General features: G+C 40.5%; 1 protein-coding gene across 3 annotated transcripts in view; it reads left to right on the top strand.

Moving 5' to 3' along the window:
• Positions 1 to 22,041, top strand: part of CDH13 (cadherin 13) — a 426,216-nt gene that overhangs the window by 329,516 nt on the left and 74,659 nt on the right. For all 3 annotated transcript variants that reach the window (XR_007628446.1, XM_050311304.1, XM_050311303.1), the window contains exon 8: positions 9,278 to 9,418. Coding sequence is in view for 2 of the 3 variants with exons in the window: in XM_050311304.1 (XP_050167261.1) it covers positions 9,278 to 9,418 (141 nt within the window). In the remaining variant the exon portion in view is untranslated. The remainder of the gene's footprint in view (positions 1 to 9,277; positions 9,419 to 22,041) is intronic.

Genomic DNA, 22,041 nt, shown 5'->3' with positions numbered 1-22,041 from the left:
TTATCTTTTATTACCTAGGTAGAGCTAGATGATTATAAGTTGAAACTCAAGGAAAACTTTCATTTTCAGCTGATGCACAAAGATCTTTAGAAAACCTGTTTGCCAGTGACCGGTCACAGACCTTGGCAAACAAATGGCCTTGTTCACATCCTTTAGGGTAAACTGGAAACAGGAACAGTGCTAAGGCATTGTAGATATTGAGGTGCTGTTTGGGGGTAAGAATGAAGAACCTCCTTGAAAAGCCTCTGCAAAATGCACTTTCAGCTGGTTCATCCTTGCATCGCTACCACCACTCTCTTGTGGCGTCCCAGCCTTTGGGACTCTGAGGAATTAGGTGATTCCCAGGGCATGTTCTCCAGGTGAATTTCAGCTGCAGGAAATGCACTTTCCACACTCTCAGTGTCAGTGGAAACAATGGGAAAGCTCTCTTCAGAAGGCCTGTCCTGGTCAGCGCTGAAGAGACAATGTACCCACACCCTGCGTGGGTGTGTGGGCCAGCAGCTCTCCCAGGGGCTGCTCTTGTCAGCTGGATGCATTTAAATGAGCTTTTCTTGGCCGAGCATCCAAGGGGATTTGCTGTTTGATGAAAAGGTGAAGAAAAGCTCTGTGTGGGTGTGTGGTGTCTTGGAATGATGAGGTAGATTAGTGCTAGTGTTGCACTGGAATCCAGGCAGGTCTCAGTGGTATAACCTTGATTAATCTAAATTCAGCTCTGGTGAGATGATAGATTGTTTGATGGCAGAAGATCATAAAATAATGAGCATTAGGTTTCCTGCAATGCATTCCTTCAAAAACGTGTTAATAAGTGCAGTCTGGTCGTACAGAGCCCTATAGTGTCAGGGTTTAAGCCATGACATTGGTTTGCTGCCTGGTCCAGACCTGGTTTCGTGAGACAAGAGAAATACTGAAAGTAAGATTAGGGTGAACTGCTTCAAATTATCGTAGAATCCCAGAATTGTTTGGGTTGGGAGGAACCTTAAAGATGATCTCATTTCAACCTCCTTTCCATGGGCAGGGACACCTTCCACCATCCCAGGTTACTCCAAGCTCTCTTCAACCTGCCTTGAACACTTCCAGGGATGGGGCCTTCTCTGGGCAACCTGTGCCAGGGCCTCCCCACCCACACAGGGAAGAATTTCTTCCTAATGTCTAATCTAAGTCTACCCTCCTTCATCTTTAAGCCAGTATCTTGTTCGGGCCCACATCTTGACACCTTAAGAAGATAAAACTCCAGCACTGTTCAGTATCCTGCTCCAAAACCTGCAGGAAACACTTCAGGTCTTCTTCAGCCTGAATCAGACTCAAGGAGGAGCAAACTCAAGCCTGAGAAACACGCTCGATTCTGAGCCTTTCGTTTCTTTGCTCGGGGAAGGATTCCCCTGGCTCGGGGCTGCAAGCATAATGTGTGTTTATCAATGAGATCACTGATAACTGGCATTGGCTCCTGTCCACACGATTTAGGAAAGCAATTTGTTTCCAGTAAACAGAGGGGAGTGCTGACCAGCTGCCTGTTATTGCTTCTGTATGAAATATTTATAGCGTGGATTGATCCCCCTCCCCAGTGGGTTACCAGCCTCGAACTTCTCATTAGTTTTCAGGGTCTGTGTTGCACAAACACAGGCACCCTCTTGTGATTACTGATGAACAGGATTTCCCTGATTCTTACGTGATTACACCTGCAACAAGGTAGGAAGTATCACCTTCATCCTCCTGTTTTGAAGAATTTGGGGGCTTTTTTTCAAAATATGTGTTTTGGGGCCGTTGGTTCCCAGTCTTTTGGTGTCACAATGATTTGGAAGGGCAGCCTCTTGCACGGAGTTCTGCTTTGGTTTAAATGCAGACCCAAGGAAACCTGCCAGATTTACAAGAGGGACAAGCATCTTATGGCATTAATGGATATGTGCATGTTCATTCACAGACTTGGTGGGTTAAAGCTTAATAAGTGTGTAAATAAACCTGGGAAGTCCATTTAAAGTCAGTGGAGCTGTGCTGATTTATGTTGGCCTGAGAATCCTTTCAGACTTGAATACTTTTGGGGTTGCTCGTGATTTTTCTCTCTCTAAGTTACAGCAGAGCACCTCAGCTCATCACTGTCCTGATCCATATCATCTGACCTTCACACCCTCCATGTACTTCGAGAATTTTTGGCAGAGGGACTTTATAGAGATATTTGAAAAGCTGTCTCTACTAAAAACCATTTTAGGTCACAGTGTAGGAGAAACTTGTCTCTCCTTTTATGTTTTTGGCTTTAAATAGACTCATTTCTACCTACGGTAGGGACTAAGAATGAGTCAGTAATTTGCAACTAATAATTTATTAGAACAACTTTGCCCTCCTTTCTCCTCACAAATTGTCTGCAAACAGATTGTACAGCTCTAATATGCTAATGGCTGGAAATTATTTGGCCATTTTTTTTCAGTGGATACCTTTTGGCCTGCAGATTATTTGAATTGCAAATCACGAAGGTTAAAGTGAAATATATAATTAACACTGCAAATAAAGCTGATTGGGTGTTACAGGAGATCAGTTTTTATGGAAATATATTGTTTGGCCAAAATGAGCATTTGTTACAGAAACATAGTGATTTGGAAAAAAAACCACAACAAAACTTTATTGGAATAAATATCTGTAATTGAGAGGGGAATTCTTATCCTGAGTTATGCTGGTTTATGAAGCAGTCAAGACAACCAGGTTGAATGTCCTGTTGAGACAGTAGAACTGGATCTTACCTTCACACATCCAGCCAGAAATGCTGATGCAGACATTTATTTATTCCAAAACAAAGGGGTTTTTATATTCTCTCTTCAAACTGTTACCTTTGTAAAAATAATTACTTATAAATTGGCAGAATGCAAGGTGGTTTTAATTTCTTTGGAAGTGTATTAATTAGGGCTGGGGAGAACAGTGGCTCTGTCAATGGGACTCTTAATGTCTCTAACCATGTATTCTAATTTTAGTGAAAAAGCCCTTGAATTTTTTTTGTTTACTACCATTTTTACAGTGTTCAATATGTAGCCTTGGAAAATGTTAAGCAACAGGGAAACCTGTTGGGCATTACAAAGAGGTTCTTCCCCCAGAACAGGCTCCCCAGGGCAGACAGAGCTCAAGGAGCATGTGGATGCTCACAGGCACATGGTGTGACTCTTGGGGAGGGTCCTGTGTAGGGCTGAGGGTTGGACTTGGTGATCTTTGTGGGTCCTTTCCAACTCAGCATGTTCTGTGATTCTGTGATAAATAGTTTTTATCTGAGTGCAATTAATTAATGTGAATAACGTCCAGTGTTCTCTACCCAGCATCAAAAACTAGAGTACAAACACTGGCAGGTGTATAGTCAGCAAGGAAGGGAAGAAATGCCAGGGTGTCATGTTAAAATACCAGGCCAGGAGACTTCCTGGGGCTCCATGTACAGGCTCTCCCTGGTGCAAGCACTGGGAAAGGGGAATTGCTGCCATGAGGAACGTGCAGCGCTGTGTGTGATTCCCGTGGTTGATGTCCCAGACTGAGGCTGCAGGAAGGGCAGGGGAAAACTGTAACCTGTTCCTCCTTCTCTTGGGGGAACTCAGGTCCAGCAAGGGTGATTATGTGTGTTCTTTGAACTCTTTAATATATATCTTAATATGTGTTCTTTAAACTCAGCACAGCCTCTGGAAGGGCCCAGCGTTAGGGACAGAGTTAGTGATGTGTCAGCACAGAGGGAATGTTTGCTCAAATCAGGGCCTGTATTTGCACACAGACTATCATGTGGTTGTCTTTTCTCCAATCAAGCCCATTACTGGGGAGCAGAGACTCCCCACAGCTATTGTCTGCTGCTGACAGAGGGTTTGGGTGAGATGAGCGTGCTCGTTGTATTCCTGGCACCTCTGAGTGTGGAATAATAGCAGAGTGATTAAACGGTCTAAAATAAGCAAAAGAAGTTGCATAATAATTGATGCTTTCACACTGGAGTGAAAGATTTCTGTGGTACTGTTTAATTATGAGGAACAACTGAGGTTTTTTTCCCTGGAAAAAAAAAAAAAAAAAGAAGAAAAAGAAAATTACATATATTGGTCCAGAAGGAAAGCTGAAACGTAGCTTGTGTTTTAAAAAGAAAAGTGTGATTTAAGAACGTTTGACAGCAAGTATTTTCTTTTAGACATTGTGATTCTTGTTCTTGACTGCTATTAAAAATTATTATAGTACTTTATACTTCTAGCACAGCTGACATGGAAAATTATTCTTTTCCCAAACCATGAGCATCCATGAGTAGCTGCTACAGATCAACATGCCTCTCTGTTTCAAAGGGATATTACACTCAGGGAAATATATTTGGCTGGTAAAAGTCAGTGTAGGGGTTGCTAACTTGAGTGCTTTCTATCTTTTATGAGGTTTTTCTTTAGAATACTGACTATTTGTTCTCTTCCCTCAACTATATAACATACATAACCACACATACCAGTCCTACCAGTTGTGTCAGCATTAGGAAGAATGAAACTCTTGATCCTGTGCATCCTATGTATTAAATAGTTACAGATTTCCTCATGATGGAAAACAAATAAACAAATATCTCAGGCCAGGAAATCTATTTGTAACAAGCACTTTAGAGCAATTATTTATTTTTTTTTTTAATTTAATGGCCACTGCTGAAGGAGAAAATTTAGTCTTCCTTTTCCTTCCAGACATACCTACGTCTCCCATGGGTAGTAAATAGATATTGATTTTCTTCATAACAGAAGTACATTATTACAGTGATTAAACTGTAGACCTTCCTTTATGATGTATAAAAAAAAATTGGAAATTGGTGAGCTAAAGAGGATTTATGTTGCAAAATTGTTTGGGGTTTTGTATTCATCAAACTGTAATTCAAGCTCTAAATGCAAAGCCTCTGTGTATACTGCCCTTTTTATGCAGCAGCAATTGGCATATAAAATAAATGCTGATATTATAATTATCAAAGCATTATATCTGTTAGAGCTGTTAATAGCCACATTACTTCATTTTTTAATTTCACATTTGTCAAAATCCTGACAAGCCTACTCCGGGATAATGTTAGATTCAATACTGAGATTGTTACTCAACAAGAACATTGATTATGTCTTAATAGGACATATTCAGTATGCTTTATATACAATTATCATCTTAAATGAACACAAGCATTTATTTAGCATGCACTGAATTTATTTAAATCCTAAGAATTTTTCTTTCTGGTTGACATTATATTATAAAGTCATTAGTACCAAATATGATATGGCAGCACACCACTGATACAGTGTTATGCATGAATACATAATTTATAAACAGAATTAGAAATAAAAGTGTTGAGGCATTTTTTGCATCACTACAGAAATACTAATATCCACAAAACAGTAAGAAAACTCTCCATTGATAATTAGTATTAAGATAGGCCTGAAAGGATACTTGAAACCCCTGTAAGGATTTTGAATGTTCTGTACGTTGTTTGCTTCCCAAACATTGTTTTGATCTTAGCAACTGAGCACTCCCTGTGAATTTGGGAATTTCTGTTCTCCCCAAGTTTTTTTTTGGGTGAGGACTGAGCACTAAATGAAGGCTGGGGTGCTGTGATGCTGAGTGTGGCTCTTTGGGAGGTGCAGTTCCTGGGTGTCTCACAGTGACAGGAGAGCACAGGAGGAAAACCCTGGTTTAGGTGCCTCATGGGGAACACCCAGCCAGGAGGAAACGCTGGAGAGGTGGGTTCTGGAGTCCTGCTGTTGAAAGACTCCTGAGTGCTTGTAATCATCCAAGTAGTTCCACTGGTTTCCGTCTTGCATTTTGAGTCCCACTGTACTGATGAGGACGTGAATTCCAGTGGAATTTAAGCATGGATATCCTACAGGCTCCAAGGGGTGGCCAGAACCAAGACTTGGACTGCTACTGCTGGTGTTGTGAAATACTAGACAGGGCTTGATTCACTTCAATCACTGGTAGCTTTTTATTGTAGGAAATATTGAAGATTCAAACTCAGCAGAAAATCATCATCATCTGCTTTCATTCAGCATTACCTGAAAGAACTGCCTGGGTTTGTTCCACCTGTGCTTGTCTGCACTGAACTGTTGATTTCCCTCTGTTGGGATTAGATCCTGCTGGCTTTGCCAGGAAGCTGAACCCTGAAAAAGTGCCTTTTCTGGTCTCTCCTTGTTTTCTGGTGCTGAACCAGTTATGTCAGGCCAGCAGGGGAGGGAAATCTGGTTGGAATGTTAACACTGGTGGGAATGGCGGAGGGTGGACCTTTGAAGCAAAGCACTCAGGACACAGCTCAGCTCCTTGGCAAACCACACAATTTGGTGGTGTCACCCCTGCCATGGCTAAATGACAGGAGTGAAAATTTACAGGGAAATCACACAAACCCTCTCAACAGCGTTGCACTCCACAAAGTCACAGCTGATAAATAATAAGCCACACAAACAGTGACTTGATGAGATGATCATTAATTAAAACAATCTATTTTCCTTTTTAGCTGTAGATCCCAGTTGTCGAGGGTTGGGACATATTTCCACTGCCAATATCTCACTACCCAAATTGCATTGGATTGTTTTTGCAGGAGAGTTCTTCAGGTTTCAAGTTGGGACAACAGTCACTGGGGGGGTCCCAAATGCTGCCAGTTGTGGGTGCTGCATTTATCCCTCCCCTGCAGGGAGAGGAGAGCATGGAGACAGCAAGGATGGAGAAAGTGAGGGAAGGCTCCACTGCCCCCATCCAGGAGCACTCATTCCTCACAAGATGGGAACAAGAACAGGGACAAGACCATGCTGGGGTAAAGGGTCTGAGCCCTGTGAAAAATGAAAAGATGAGGAGGTGCCATGAGAGCTTTTCCTGCAGCCCCAACCCCTTCATAGGAGCATCAGCTGAGGGACGGGGTTAGTGGGAGCACAGGGATCCACACTCTGTCCACACACCCCAGGATTTGCAAGTCCTGTGGTAAATCACACAGATCCAAACAATTGCTGCTAATGCCTGAATTAGCTGGGCTAAAAGTACAAGAATTGCTAAAAAGTCCTTTACGTGGTATCTCCTGGTGGGAAGAGGGGATCTGATGGGAACCTGCCTGTGCTCCAGGGTTTGGGTCTGGGAGGAGCTGCTTTCTCCAACAAAGCAAATATTTGGTGACAGCACTAGACATGGGAAGTGCTGCAGAGCAAGGAAGTGTGAAGGATTCAGAATGATATGAAATACTACTCAAAATTCAATGTTTTCCACATTTCTTTACAAGCTCTTAAACATTGGACTCTTGTCACAGACATTTCTGTTGCAGTAGATGCAATTTCTAGAATAAATGGGCTTGCTTTCAGTAGAAAATGGGACCGTTTTCAAAGGAAAAAAAGGCCAATTTGTGAGTAAAAATGGGCTTCTTTCTGAGCAAAGAGGCTTATAAACATGAAGTGATAAATGGCTCTGCAAGTTTTCCATACAATAATACCCATTTCCTAATCAATGTAAAAGTTGTAGGTAAGGGAGGGCACAGAAGCTTCATTCAGGTTTTAATACATTGAATACATTTTAGGAAATAAATATATGAAAACAGTAAATTTTGTTCCGCTCCATAATGTGAGTTTGTGTTGGAGGCATGTCAGTAATATTTCTTTGTGTATATTTTTATGACGTTATAAATCAAATTCCTGTTCTTGGTTTGCTGCCTTCTGCGATGAATTTCATGGAATAATGTTGCAAGACTTAAGGAAATACATTTTTTAGGATCCCCTGTGTGGCAGTGGCATCTGATTTTCTAGTAGGCCGTATGTCTTTAGAACAAAATATATCTTGTGCCTTGACTTATTGATTTTTACATGCAAATACATTGCTCCATAATAGCTGATCTGATGAGCAACTGGTGGGGTTGCTTCTCTCATGGCCTAAAAATGCTTCAAAATCTGAGTACTAAGGAGCTGGAATCCCCTTCTTAACACGTGCTCCAAAAAAAGATGGTGTGATGTGCCCAGGCAAACACGTCATGCAAAATGCACTGTTTAGGAAATGCTTTCAAACCACTTTGGCTGCAGAGATTGCGTGACCTGAGAGGTTGCTTTGCCAAGCCTGTCTCCCTGCTAATTCCCTGGAAAAGGGTTAGATAAAGGACACAGGATGAGCGATGCCAAAGATGTGCATCCTGGTTCTTGCAGGCACAGTTTTCTCAGGGATCTGGTCTGAGCATGTTGTGTCACTCTGCCCCAAGGATCCAGACTGATTTTTTGGGGGAGGTTTGAATAAACATTCCTGAGCACGTGAGGTGTTCTTACCGTGCAGTTGTAAAGGTGACTGCAGCACTTCCCCGTCTGTGCCCTCTGCTGATGACGCAGCACACGTGGCCTTAGGGCAGGTGGTTCCGTGTAAGGCAGCCACACAAAATCCATCTGAACGAGGTGCCCAGCCCTGTCTGCAGTGAATCCATGTCAGCACTCCCTTCGAGTTCCATGGGAGCAGGTTCTGATGCTGATAACTGCCCCCTTTGATGGAGCTATCACTGCCCCATGGTCCAGTTTGCAAACAGATGTGCTTTGATATCTGATGTGAGAGAGGAGAATTCCAAACGCTGTCACATTCCCATTGCAGAATGGTGACCAAAGGTGTTTTTGTTTTTTATCAAGCTGTGGCTGTTTTGGGGGGATGAAATTAAGGATGGCTTTTGCTATGGACCAGCAGGGAGGCAGCCAGACAGATACCTGTGACCTCAGAATCAGATATCTTCCACATCAGTCATTAATGTTACTCCGTGCACTTGCTTTGGGCGACAACTGCAAGTTCCTGCCCATTGTAGAAACTGCTTTTTTGTTTCTTCCAGTGAAGCAAACTTAGATTACCAGTCTAAATGCTAATACACAGAGTGAATGGGATTTAATAAAGTGAATTTATATGTAGATTGTGACATTAGTATTTAATTATGTACCCATCATAACACTGATGAAGCAAGCTGCTAAATATTGGTGCACCGAAGGTAGAGCTTACTCATAAAGAGCAAGGATATTTTAATTTCTTGCCTCTTCCTTAATCTTCTTAAATAACAGGATAAATTAGGTACTGTTTACCAATATTCACCTTCATGCTGTATTGCAAATGAGGGCTGCAGAGCAGTAGTTGAAGCTCATGGAAAACTGTGCTTCTGTTTTGGTAAAACACTGTGATAACAGATCTGTTTCTCTGCTGTGTTTTATCAGGCCAAATAAAGTCTGAGAATTTTTAAATTTGTTGTTTTAATATGAATTTAAAATAGTATGTTACCTGTGTGAGTTTGGTGGTGGTGGTGGTGGTGATGTTTTTTTAACCTTTCCTTCTCTGTTGTTTCTTTCAGACTATGGAAAGCCCAAAATACGAGCTGGTTATAGAAGCCAAGGACATGGGGGGCCTTGATGTGGGACTAACTGGCACAGCCACTGCCACTATTCTTATTGATGACAAAAATGACCATCCACCAGAATTTACCAAGAAGGAGGTAAGACTTTGCCATCTGTGCTCCACAAAATGGTGCAAGTCATTGTAATTAACTTGTTTCTAAATATAAAACTGTTCCTTAAGGAAAGAAAATACTTCCAGGCGTGTTTTTAGCTCAGTGTGACAGACTTTCCTGGAGCTGCTCTTTTCTGTTTTGTTTTCTTTTTTTACATCAATAAATCCGTATGCACCATTTCCAAATCAAAGTGCAAGCACGAGGTAAAAATTTATGTCAAGGGATGCTATTCAGAGGTTGGCTAGCAGGGTGAAAAAGTGTAAAATAAATTTACTGGTGGTAATTTTCTCCTTTTTCTCCTATAGGGGAAAATAACAAATTCTCTTTCCCTACATTCCAGTTCAGGACTTCCATGGTCAGGACCATGGATGAAAAAACCCCGTTTTTGCCCATCCCCAGCACTTCCCCTGCGAGCCAGCAAGTGTTGGGAGTTCTGTAATTAAAACCCCAGTCCTGAAAGCTTGAAATGTAACCTACAGGTAGAATTTGCACTGAGAGTTGTTTCCCTGCAAATTGAATTCCACTGAAGAATGCTGGAAAGTCTGATAAAACCCCAACCCAAAGGTGTTCCCTGACTACAGGGGATGTAACAGTGCTAGGGCAGCTCAGGCAAAACATCTGCCAAATTTCATGCCCTGCTCACACTGTTCCCTTCCTTCCCCTGCATTTATTATTAGTCTGATATTTTTTAGTTTTTTTGGTTTCTGGTTTTTGGTTTTTTTTTAAACTTCTGGTACCTGGAGAGAATGAGGAAGTTTCAAAAGTTTTACCTTCTATTTGGATTTTACCACAAAAGTTTTCTGGGGCTTTCTGCAGGTTTTTAAGGGACATTCCCAGAAGGTGAGGAGTAAGCATGAGGGGTGCTGATTTGAAGGCAATTGTGGAGGAAGAAAAGGAAAGTCTGTAGAATTCTTGTAGAAGGCTGTAGAAGTCTTGGCTTTTCCTTGAGGTTTTTTACCTTTTTTTTTTTACTGGCCTAATATTAGCAAATTGACAACAGGTTATTTTGAAACAAATTACTGCTATTTTACTTGAATGATTGTTATATATGCAAAGTGAATACCAGATTAAAGCATGACAGAGAAGGGTTTTTAAAAGAAAAAGGGAAGAAGAAATTAGAAACAATGACAATTTTGCCAAGAGGAATATTATTTTTCACTAGTCAGTGGCAAGAGTTATAATTACTTCAGCCAAATGCTTTGGCAAGAGTGTTTCAGTCACCTAAAAAGTGTTATGGAGACTCTGATCCAAACCTTTTAAGTACAGAGGTGACAATTAAGTGACTTTGATCAAACAATTAATTCCCTTAGAATTACCCTTTAGGTCAGGTTTTTAATGCTCTGTTTCCTGACAACCAATATTTAAAATATATTTAAAACACTGTTATTTAGCCTTCTGGAACATAACAGTGTCCAAGACAACCCAGTGTATTTAGAAATTGGAATTTATTGGATTAATGAATACTGATGGCAATTCATGAGAGCCAGAGTCCACCTACTTGAATTTCCAAAACTGGAGATTTCTTCTCTTGGATAAATCTTTCTATACATCTTTCAGTAGAATTCCTTTCAAGCAATCTTTCTATAACTTTATGTCCTGTTTGACCTAATAGATTGGTAATTTGGGCAAGCACGTTAAAAACCATGTCTGATTAGGCACAAATGTACTGTTAGTTTCTATTTCTGTGGAAATGAATGTTTATAAATGAAATGTTCATAAATTCAGTTCAGTCAGTGCCAGTAAAAGGTATTCTGTACCCTTGAAAGGTTGGAGGGGTTCAGCACAGAAAAAAATAGGTGTGATGAGGCAGCATTATTTAGTTTTCTTTCTGGTCTTAGACATTTTTCTTGCAGTTTATACTTTCCATAGAGACATACACACATTCACACACTATATAGATATATATATATATATATTATGGTTTGGCATGGGTTTGAACCTTTCACTGTTTAGAGATGTTAACGACCTCAGAAATCATCCCTCTACCTTGCTGAGTGATTTTCTTATTCCATGAATGAGGCAGGAAAAATCATTTTTTAAGATATATGATGCCAGGCCCTTCTAGAAACAGATGCTCTATTTAAAAGAAATAGTGTAAGAGGTGTCTATTAATTGAGCCAGTGGCACTTTATGTGGTTTATTGCCTTGAGTACTTAGTTATTGTATTTTAATACCAGTTGTACACCACAGGCTGCAATACTATTGATTTGGCTTAGAGTTGAAAGGAAAAGTCATATTCTACGAGATAACTTCTGAAGTAGAAAGCTCAACTTGAGTAAACCTGAAGGTTTGATTTCAGAGTGCATTTTCTTTTATTTGCTTTCAGATTGGCTGCTTTAGGCCTGGGTTCTCATGGTATTGGCGTGTTTTCCCAGCCAGTTTCCTTCTCTCTAAAGATACTTTTTCTCACTGTGTTTTTCCCTTTTGTTAAACAACAGCTTATTTACTGCTCTGTGTTTCCATCTGACAGCAGATTCCTACATACGCTTGCTCTGCCTTTATTTATCATGTGCTGTTGATGTAGCTCATTTAAACCAAATTTTCAATGTGTTCTCTTCCTCTGTGAGCACAGGGACCAAATTCATTCCTGATTTGATACAGTGAAAGGAATGAAATCAGCAGAGCTGGATTTGCCCTGTGTAGGTTCAACACTGGGTACCCCAAACAGTGCAGTAATTGGTGGTTTGAATCTTATTAAACATAAATATGACTACAATACAACAGAAGTGTAGTGATTTTACACATCTTTCTCCAAAGCTGAAAATTTCTATATTCCTGTATATTTCTATTTCCAAGTCTTATGTGTGTCAACAGCTATCTGGTTCCTCAGTGCAAGGCAATCTCAGCCATGACTGAGCATGTCTCTGTCTATTGAAGATGAGTTTTTATCTTTTGACACTTGACCAGTCTCTCCCACTCTTTTCATCAGAAATGTTATGAATCTACCCCTCAGCAACGATACACTCTCTGTACTCCTGCTTACTGTGTCTGTTCTTTGGAGGCTGGGTTCTTAAACACCTACTAAAAATGCTTAGTAACAGGCTTTATTTGAGTTTTTTAGAAAGAATCCTAGAATCCTAGAATAGTTTGGGTTGGAAGGGAGCTTAAAGCTCGTCTAGTTCCACCCCCTGCCATGGGCAGGGAGACTTTTCACTAGCCCAGGTTGCTCCAAGTCCCATCCAAACAGCACTTCCATTAACTCCAGAGGAATACTTTAGGTCCATGAGGCTGTAAGTGTGTGTCAGGCACTTTGATGGGCTGATATCTGAGACACTGCTTTGTGTTAATTATTTTGTTACTGTCCCATCACTCTACACACTCCCAAAATATCTGCCTTGTTCTATTTCACATGAACCAAACTGCTAATAATGGGCTCTGAGCAGTGTAAAAATCCATTCAGGTGTGCAAACAGTACCCTGTTCCCTCCAGGGGGTTAAATAATTTCATCCTTAATGCCTAAAAGAGCAATGTTTTAAGAGCTCCTCCAAAAATCCCAGGTGAAGTAAAAAGGTCTACTTTTTAAAAGGTCACACTGGCTGGGTTATTGTGCCAAATTTAAATTATACAGACTGAAAATAGAGACACTTGTAAAGTTAGTGGCCTCCTTTTAAAATTTACAACCCTATTTCTATAATGGGAAAGAGTTTTTAAATTAGTTTTGTGAATTATTACTGAATGCAGCATTTTGTATCACAAAGAGCAATCTGGCATTTCCTTTCCAGCAGGTCACATTTTGTTCAGCAGCAAAGGATTACTTATGTGTAAGTAAGGAATGAAGCAGAGTAAGGAGCAGGAGTTGATCATTCTGGAAAATCTGATCCCTGGCCTGAATACTGCAGGATATCCCAGCTGGGTGGGAATGAGCTGGACTGAGTGAACATTAATGGTGATGAGTATTGTTTTTATACCTAGAACGTTGGCAAAAATGAGAATTATTTTGTTACGTCCCTGTGAGCATGGGTGACAGACCACTGTGATGTTGTGTGCCTGCAAAACAGTGATTTTATTCTATATTCTATATTATATATTGCAGTGTCCCTGTGGTTGTAGTGTGATGAGAAATTAGCACTGTGGCATCCACTGAAAGCTATGAGCAGGCAAATACTCTTCTTGTATCTGCTCCTGTAGGTTCTGCCCAGATGTTCCCTGAGACCTAGGGGAGGAAAAAATCATTGTTTTAACATGAGAAAGATCTATACTTGACCCCCTCCTGTCTATTCTTCCTCCTCCAAAAGAACAGTCCAACGATTCCTGCTTATGCCACTCCTGACTGCAGAGGAAATGCTCAAAAATGAGATTCTCCTGAATATATTTGTCTTTTTCTTCTCTCCTGTATTTTTAAATCTTCCATCGTTGCTCTTTACTGTGTTACTTTTTCCTTAATATCAAATATATTGTCTTTCCTTAGTAAATGCTGTCAGGCATTAGAGAGAAGGATGCAGTGATGTGGTTTAAGGGGATGATTCTTCTACAATCCCCCTGGTTCTTGCAGCTCTCCTTTGCCACAAGTTTGGGACAGCAGCCCATCCCTAGCCATGCATTGAAAAGTGAGACTTGTCAGAGTGTTCTCACTTGCATATAAGAAAGAGAGACTTTGTTTCTTCAGGGAATAATCTTTCTTGACACAATTCTTCTTTGTGCCACTTCCATCCTCACCTTCAATTTCGTCCATTTCTGGGACAAAGAAATGCAAAATACAAATAATTCTGTCACATCAGGGAGAATAAGAGCAGGGAAAATATGTTTTCCTAGTGGAGATTTCTTTGAATCTGTATTCTTAGAAAAGACTTTTCCAGATAAATGAAGAAGCTCGCCTCCTGTGAACTGAATAAAATTCGTGTAATTTGACAAAACATCACCACAGTGAGATTTGAGATATACTAGTGCTGAGTCTTAAGTGAAAAATATGATTTTCTCACATTTTGAATACCAACTGATAAATGGTTTATAAAAAGGTAATAAATGACTAATGTGTGCTTTAATAAATGATTCATCAGTTCCTATAGAGACCTGTAAGTGAATAGGTTGCTTGTCACCATGATTTATGATGACTTCCAGCACTGTCTTCTGACTCAGTTGTGTTACCCACTGGGGTAAACCAGCCCCTGGAGGGCAATCTGTATCTCCTTCTGCTCGTGGTTCAAAGAGGATGTGAGACTTTCACAGCACCATCTGGAGAGATTTATTTTTCAGCTCAGACTATTGAGAAACAGGCTTGTAGCTCTGAAAGTCCCCGCCTTAATTGGCTAAACCATATTGAGGAGCAAAAACTGAGCTAAAAGCAATTTTAAGGTTACTCCAGGCTCTTTTTTCCACACTTCTTTCACAAAAATGTCCCTTTCAGACACAATACTCTTATTTTCTGTGGTAGACACACCTTACCAGCACAGACCAGATTTGTCCATTCGCTTTGCACCTTTAAAAACAAACCTCCCCTCCCCTTCTTCTGTGCTCTGAAAGTCAACCCTCGTCTTTATGTTGCCTTACAAGGAAATTTTGCCCTTTGGGACCCCTAATTAATCTTATTCCTTTCTCTGTGGGTCTTGCCAGTGAGCTGGAGTTGGATTTTTCCCATAGTGTCCTCTCCTGCTGGATGCTGGAAGGGCAGACTGAGCTGAGGTGCTTGAGCAGCAAAAGCAGATTCGAGCAGATGAGGAGAAGCCATTGCCAGCTGACAGTTAAGAAAAAGAGTTTTACTCTGGCCTAAATGTTACAGGAACCTGTCTGAAATTCTAGCAGCCTGTTCAAATTGGAGCGAACAGTCAGATCCGTCACGAGAAATAGTTCTGTGGAAGGGGCAAAACCATTTCAGCAAAATCACACGAGCAAAATGCGTGTTGGAATTGCCATTTGGCTCCTGTTGCTGGCCTGTGAGGCAGTTTACATGCAGAGACAGCAGAATTCATACAGAAACTCAACAGAGCAGGGCAAAGCCTCTACAGCTGTTGGTAAACTTTGGCATAAAGAGCAGCTTCGTGATGGCTGGGGATCACCAGAGAGGAGCACTTTGGCCATTCCATGTTTTTTCTAGAGCTGTAAATACAACCAGAAAGGCTCCTGGAGCATATCTTAACCTTCAGAAACCCTTTACACCAGAGAGATATTTTCACTGACCTTTTCACTCAGCTTTACTTCCACTTCATACTCCTGTAGCAGTTCCCTCCCGTACTTGACAGACCTCCAAGTGCCCCAAAGTCTCCTGGAAAACAAATGGAAGATGTGATCTGGTGTGTTTTTCATATGTGAAAGGCAGAATTCTAGGATGATTTCTCTGGTCATGGAAAACAGTGGAAAAGGGATCAAAAATTGCTCTTTCTGTGTCATCTTTGTGAGGCACCTGTCTCACCTGTTCTTGAAACATCCAGATGTCAAAAATTGAAAGGTTCCTCAGGCTGTTCCTGCACAAATCTGAAGAATGAAAGTTTCTGCATTCCTGCATAGCCTGAGCTTAATTTCCTTTGCTAGAACTCAAAATCATTTCATCTTATGTTACACTCAAAATTATGGAGGACAGATTATGCCTTTAATACCGTTCTTAATTCTTGTATAATCAGGACGATGCATGAAGAAAGAACATGGAACTCAGGATAGATTTTCTGTTCCTTTAAATGAATAACTTTTGTGTTAAAGCCTTTTTATACTCATGGGTTTTTTTTTTCCCCAAAAAATATTAACCCAACCATTGTTTTGATGAAAACACAAGAGATCAAGTTTATCCAGCCTGTGTTTTTCTATGCTTAAGATGAGGCAAAGTTGTAGATGTATATTTGTTTCTGCTGGAGTCCGTTTGCCAAGTATCTCTTAGTTTAGTTTAGGAAATAACTGTTACTCAAATAGAAAGGTATTCATTAAACCTATTTGAAAGGAAACACGGATCTAAATAGTGGCAAATGTTTTATTTGCCAAATGAAGACCATCAGCATTCTGTTGTCACTGCAAAAATGAGACAATATTTGAAATTTTCAGTGAAGTTTTGTTAACTGTATCCTTTCTTCATGGTTCATAATTGGTCATTAGTTTCACTCATGTGGTCCACGGCATTCAGAGTTTCCTGAGCTGTCACAACCTACAGAGCAGATTTCAAAATCACATAAGCACTTTAGGAACATAAGAATCTAAATAACAGAATTTTAGAACCCCCCCCCCCATTTTTTTCCCCCTGAATAATTTTAGATGTCAAAGATAAAAAAAGAAGAGCTTACTGGACCTAAAAAAATATCTCTGAAGACACCCAGTGTCCAGTGGAGTTTAAAAAGCTGGGCTTAGAGCATAGGTTGCTTTGACTCTCAGTGCAATTAGGATTCCAAATGTCCATCTCCCTTCTAAACACTTTCAAATAACCTGGAAAAATGCCAGAATGTTTATTAATATTTCTGATTTGTGCTGTGGTGCTACCAAACTAGGGACATCTGGAAGACTTATTTAAACCTTCTGGCTACCTGGGTAATGAAATTACCTTTTTTTTAAAAAAAAAAAACTTAATTTTTTTTTAATTCTTCTTCTATACTGTGCGTCAGTTTTTATCAGAATTAGCTGGTTTGAGGATTACCGTGTGATGGGAGGTGCTCAGCACCACTCAGGATTGCATTGCCCAGGACGTTAAAAACAAACACTCTGCTGTAGCACTACAAGAAGAGAATAATTTCAGAGAAAGAAAAACAAATAGGATTATTCTGTGCATTGTTTGAAACAGAGGGCTGCTCAGTTAAAAAGAAAAAAAAGCCAAAACAACGGTGTTTGGAAGACCAGTGTCTCCTGTGCTCATCCAGATTCACACTGTGCACATAATAATCAGTATTCATGTGGCTGTCAGTGAGCAATCTGCATAACCACTGTAAGCACTTTGTTCAAGAACTTCTGCAAAATATGTTGAATGCTGAGTCCATCCACTTATCACGTAATTAGAGCTGGATCCTCTGCATAGCAGTAGGCAGCAGACTTTGACATTTATCTTTGCTTCTGAGGGGTGAGTTCATTGCTTTGTTTCCCTCCACCAAGGTCGTGAAATACATGAAGTTGTGTATTTAATCTCCAGATAAACACATTTCAGTGGTACATAAAACAACAGAGTGCCTGCTTTATAAGCTGAGAGCAGCTGAGAAACACTTGTACAATACAGGAAGGGTTCTATGAATAGAAATGATCATTCAAACAGTGTGAAATTGGGGAGGAACACAAAGGCACTGCACTGCTCCTCCAGATCTGATTTGCTTCCCAGCACTTCTGCTCCAAGTGTGTTCACACAGTAAACTTGTATTTTTGCCAGTCCTTTTACTTGCTTTTCCCCCTTTGTCACTGTTCCTTTCCTGCCCTTCATTTACTTCATTGATTTCTTATAATCATCTGATCTGAGCCATCCTGATGCAAACTCCTGGGTGAGCCCCTGCCTTTTGTAAGCCTTTGGTTCTGCTTGGAAGGTCAGCAGCAGCTCGGTGGTAATAACAGCAATTCTCACTGCAGCTGGGAAATTCTCACCACAAAACCATTCCAATGCTGACTATCCTCCGAAGAATTCTTCCATCTGCTTCTGCTAACAGCAAATATCCAAACACTGTGAGCAACAGAAAAGCCATAAACCCACAATTTATTGCTCTCTTCTACAAGAAGTGAAGGTTAATATGCTTCCTCAATGTGGTCTATGAAGTGTGAACTTTACGACAGATATTAAGGTCAGAATTACAAAGTAAACAGGAGCAGGAAGAGTTTTGAGTACATGTAGCACAAATACGTTTGGGGAAGGAGCTGGAGAGTAGAAATTAAAAAGGAAGGAAGGCTCTTGAGAGAAGCACAAGCTAAACAAAGATAATGTAATGTCTCCAGACCTAGTCTTGGCCCACTTATTCAGGGAAGCTGTATAAACACAGTTATTAGCAGTCACTGCCAGGAGTGGCTGTGTAATTTCCCAATTAGACAAAAAAACCTGCCAGTTGGAATTTTGCAGTTGCCATCAAACCAAATGAGGACTGCTTTCTAGGGATTTCAATTTTAATGTAAATTTTAAAATTGGTGTCTTTTACCTGATTTTTTTTCCCCCTTTGAAAGTGCTGCTGAAGCCCTCCATGGAAATTTCCTTTGATTTCACTCTTCTCCAAGAGTATTTTAAACATATAGCACAATAACTGTCCATGGAGCTCAAGCTTCAACATTGAGTGCAGGCAGGTGACACACAGACTTCCAAGGAACTTCACACAATTACTTTCAGATCAAGATATGAAAGCACCCGTCAATCTCTGTTCTCAAATTAACTTTGGGGTTCTGTACTGGCAGACCTCATTTGACTTTATGGCATCCAGTTGTCCAAAATGTGTGGATACCCTGTGATTTCTATGCGGGATATTCACTGCAGAGTGACTCCTACATCATGATTGTCTCATTCACAGCACCAGACACTGGTTTGAGTTGGAAGGGACCTTAAAGATCATCCAGTTCCATGTGCCATGGGCAGGGACACCTTCCACCAGCCCAGGTTGCTCCAAGCCCCATCCAAACTGGCCTTGGACACTTCCAGGGATGGGGCAGCCACAGCTTCTCTGGGCAACTGTGCCAGGGCCTGCCCACCCTCACAGGGAAGGATTTCTTCCTAATATCCAATATAATTCACCCTCCTTCATCTTAAAACCATTCAGCCAAGACAATATGCAAACTGGTGGTCAGGTAGAGGGGAACAGATGACTGGGTGTTCCTTCTGTGGTGCAGCAAAAATTCTCTGTGGCTTGAAGGACCTCGTGTTTCACGTAGGTAAAGGATTACAGTTCCTCATGTGGCATTTTAACAGAAATACCAAAAGCTCCTTGTCTGACACAGCACAGCTGATTTGAGGAGTAACAAATAGAGGAGGTTTTAGATGTGTGGCAAAATATCACTCTAATCCCGTGAGTTAAGAAACCCACACTGTTAATATGCCTCCAGCATCTGTGGGAGTTCTATTTTAAAAGTAGGATTAAACAAGATAACACACTATAGATCTTAACATGTTCAATTTGCAGCAGACAAAACCCTATTTAATACCAATTACACGATATGTGTGAACTGGTATTATAGTTGCAGTTTATATGAGCAGAGGGAATTTATAAAGCTGAAGTCTATTCATTCAAAAATAATAGTTATAGGACTGCTCGGGTCATTCCACTAGAATGGAAGGGGTTTTGTGATCAGTTTATCAATTCCTTCGCTGACAAGTGAGATTTTAAGATTTTTCTCAGCAACACTAAAACTGATTTGGCTACTACCAAATTTTCTAACCATCTGTGCACACGAATCAAAACGTCAGGATTATTTAGACAAAATATCTTTTTTCCTTCTGCTCTGAACCATTAAAAGGGTGAACCGATAAAACTCACCAGCAGAAAGGAGCTGTAGGTTTGTTCAAGGAAAAATTTTTTAGCAAGTGCCTGTGAAAGACTCTCATTTGGAAAGCAATAAAATTGTGTAGGGCTGATTTCCTCCCGAACTCACTGGAAGGAAAACGGTGCTGATACACATAAGAAAAAGCAGATTTAGGGGGTTCATACAGAACTCCTTGCAGTTATAGTCTCTGTTGAGGAAAATGGTTCAGAAGTGTAATTTATTCATATCCTTGTACTTTCTACTTTGGCTTGTTTCCAGGACTTGTTTGCCTTAGAGTTCCAGATGCTTGTTTGCTTAAAGGGTAGCCCTTTCTCCAGCCGTCTGTCCAACAGTCACTTAATATTTATTTGTTTTTACAAATGTTTTCCCCTGTGTTCTCAGTCCATATGTCCCAAAAAAAAGTATAATCCCCACTCTACATGGACTATTGATATTATCCTTTCTTTCCCACTCTTGACTTTGACCTGAGTTGAAAAATCCCTGAATCTCAGTTGTTTTCCTGACCCTGTGTTTCCCCCCAGCACAACTGCTCTATGGCCAGTCCTTTGCAGTTTATATTCTAACTCCTGTTCTCCTCTTGATGCAGCTTTTATAGAGGTGTTTTTATTCACTTCTCTGCATATTGTGGAAGATTTCTTCCAGCTAACTACTTGTGAGCTCTGCTTGATACTTAATTTGCCTAGGGCTGAAATTTATCCTTCAAAATCCCTTCTGCCCGCTTCAACATTCTCTTTTTTCAAAACAAAACAACCCACCCCAAACCAACTAACCAAACAGCAAACATCATCTCTGTTGGGTTTTCTCCCTTTCGACCCTATTCTTTAATCAGCAGCCTGTAAGGAGCCTTCTCTGAATTTCAATAATTAAATATCCTTCCTCTCCAAACTCCTTGAGTCCTCTGACCCTCCGAGCCTGAGCATTTTGGGTTCCTCAAATGCCTCTCTGCTCCTCTTCCCAGTCCCTGCTTCAGACCTATCAAGATGAATTTCAGTAGCATATCCATTAACTTCAGTGACATATCCATTGACTCCTTTCTGCCCAGTGTGGTGACCCCTTTCTCTCTGCTCTTATTTCCATCACTTTCTCTGCTGTCTTTTTATACAGAAAACTTTTTCTTCTTGTATTTCATAAAAAGCTGTTTCTGACCTTCGTCATCTCATGATCCTCTTTCTGTCCCCAAGATTTTGCCCCTTTAGGGTTATTTCTGGAAGACCTTCCTTTGTCCATTCTGTGATATTTTCCCCCAGGAAACTCTCCTTCGTCCCCTCGCTCCCTGCTTCCTTTGGGAGCCACCTTCTTGTTTTCATGACTTAAATTGACTGTTTGCTTATGACTCACAGAATTCCATGGACACTCTTTGCCTGCCTTCTATAAATCGAGTGCCATCACTGTCTCCTTCCACACATCATCTCATTTGGGTTTTTTTCATGCTTTATTTCCTTCTCCCCGGCTCGTTTGTCCTGACCATCTCCACTCACTGAGGCTGGCAGTGCCCATACTTTATGTAGTACTGTCAGATGTTCTCAGATCAATGATTTTTCTTCATTTAGAAGACTGATGGAAAGGAGAGTGCTCCTGTCCTCAAGAAGTTTAAAGGGTTGAAAGCAATCTTTTAGTTAAGAAAAAAAAAAACAACAAAAAGTTTGAAAAATCTAAGGAGTTATGTGAGAAACTTTCAAAAGGTATATAAGGAGAATCAATCCTGCTAAATAAGCTTAAATCTAAACCAATGGTTTTCTCTTGCTGAAATAATACCAAGGAAGATGATTTATCTACAGTATTGGTATTCTTAACTGTCTGTATCCAAGCTATGGCTCCCATCCAAACAGAGTGCTCCACGGAGATGGGAATGCAGGATTAGGCTATAAAACAGATCTGGATTTTTATACATATGCATATCTATATAAATAGAAACACGGGCCCACAGATGTTTGCCTACCTAAACTGAGGACCAGATGTTTTATTGGCCTAAAGTTACATTTTCTAATACAGATTAAAACAAAAATGAGATTTGGTTTTACTTGTCCATCCCTTAGGTTGGAAAAGACCTCTAAGATCATCGGGGCCATTTGGAAATAACATGATATATTTTCATATTTGGAAATAACACAGCTGGCATTTGAAAACAGAACACTGTACCTGATTAATTGATTTGTGTTGAACTAAGCTAAGAAACAGTGTATGTCTGAAGACAAATGAAGGGCAGGCTTTCTCAGTTAGCAGCTCTGACCTTTTCAAGTTTTCCATCTTAAATAATAATT

Source organism: Myiozetetes cayanensis, unplaced genomic scaffold (genome assembly GCF_022539395.1).
Source record: "Myiozetetes cayanensis isolate MyiCay16 unplaced genomic scaffold, myiCay2020 scf16, whole genome shotgun sequence".
Lineage (NCBI taxonomy): Eukaryota > Metazoa > Chordata > Aves > Passeriformes > Tyrannidae > Myiozetetes > Myiozetetes cayanensis.
Note: the sequence above shows the minus strand (reverse complement) of the source record. Positions and strands in the feature narration are given on the sequence as shown.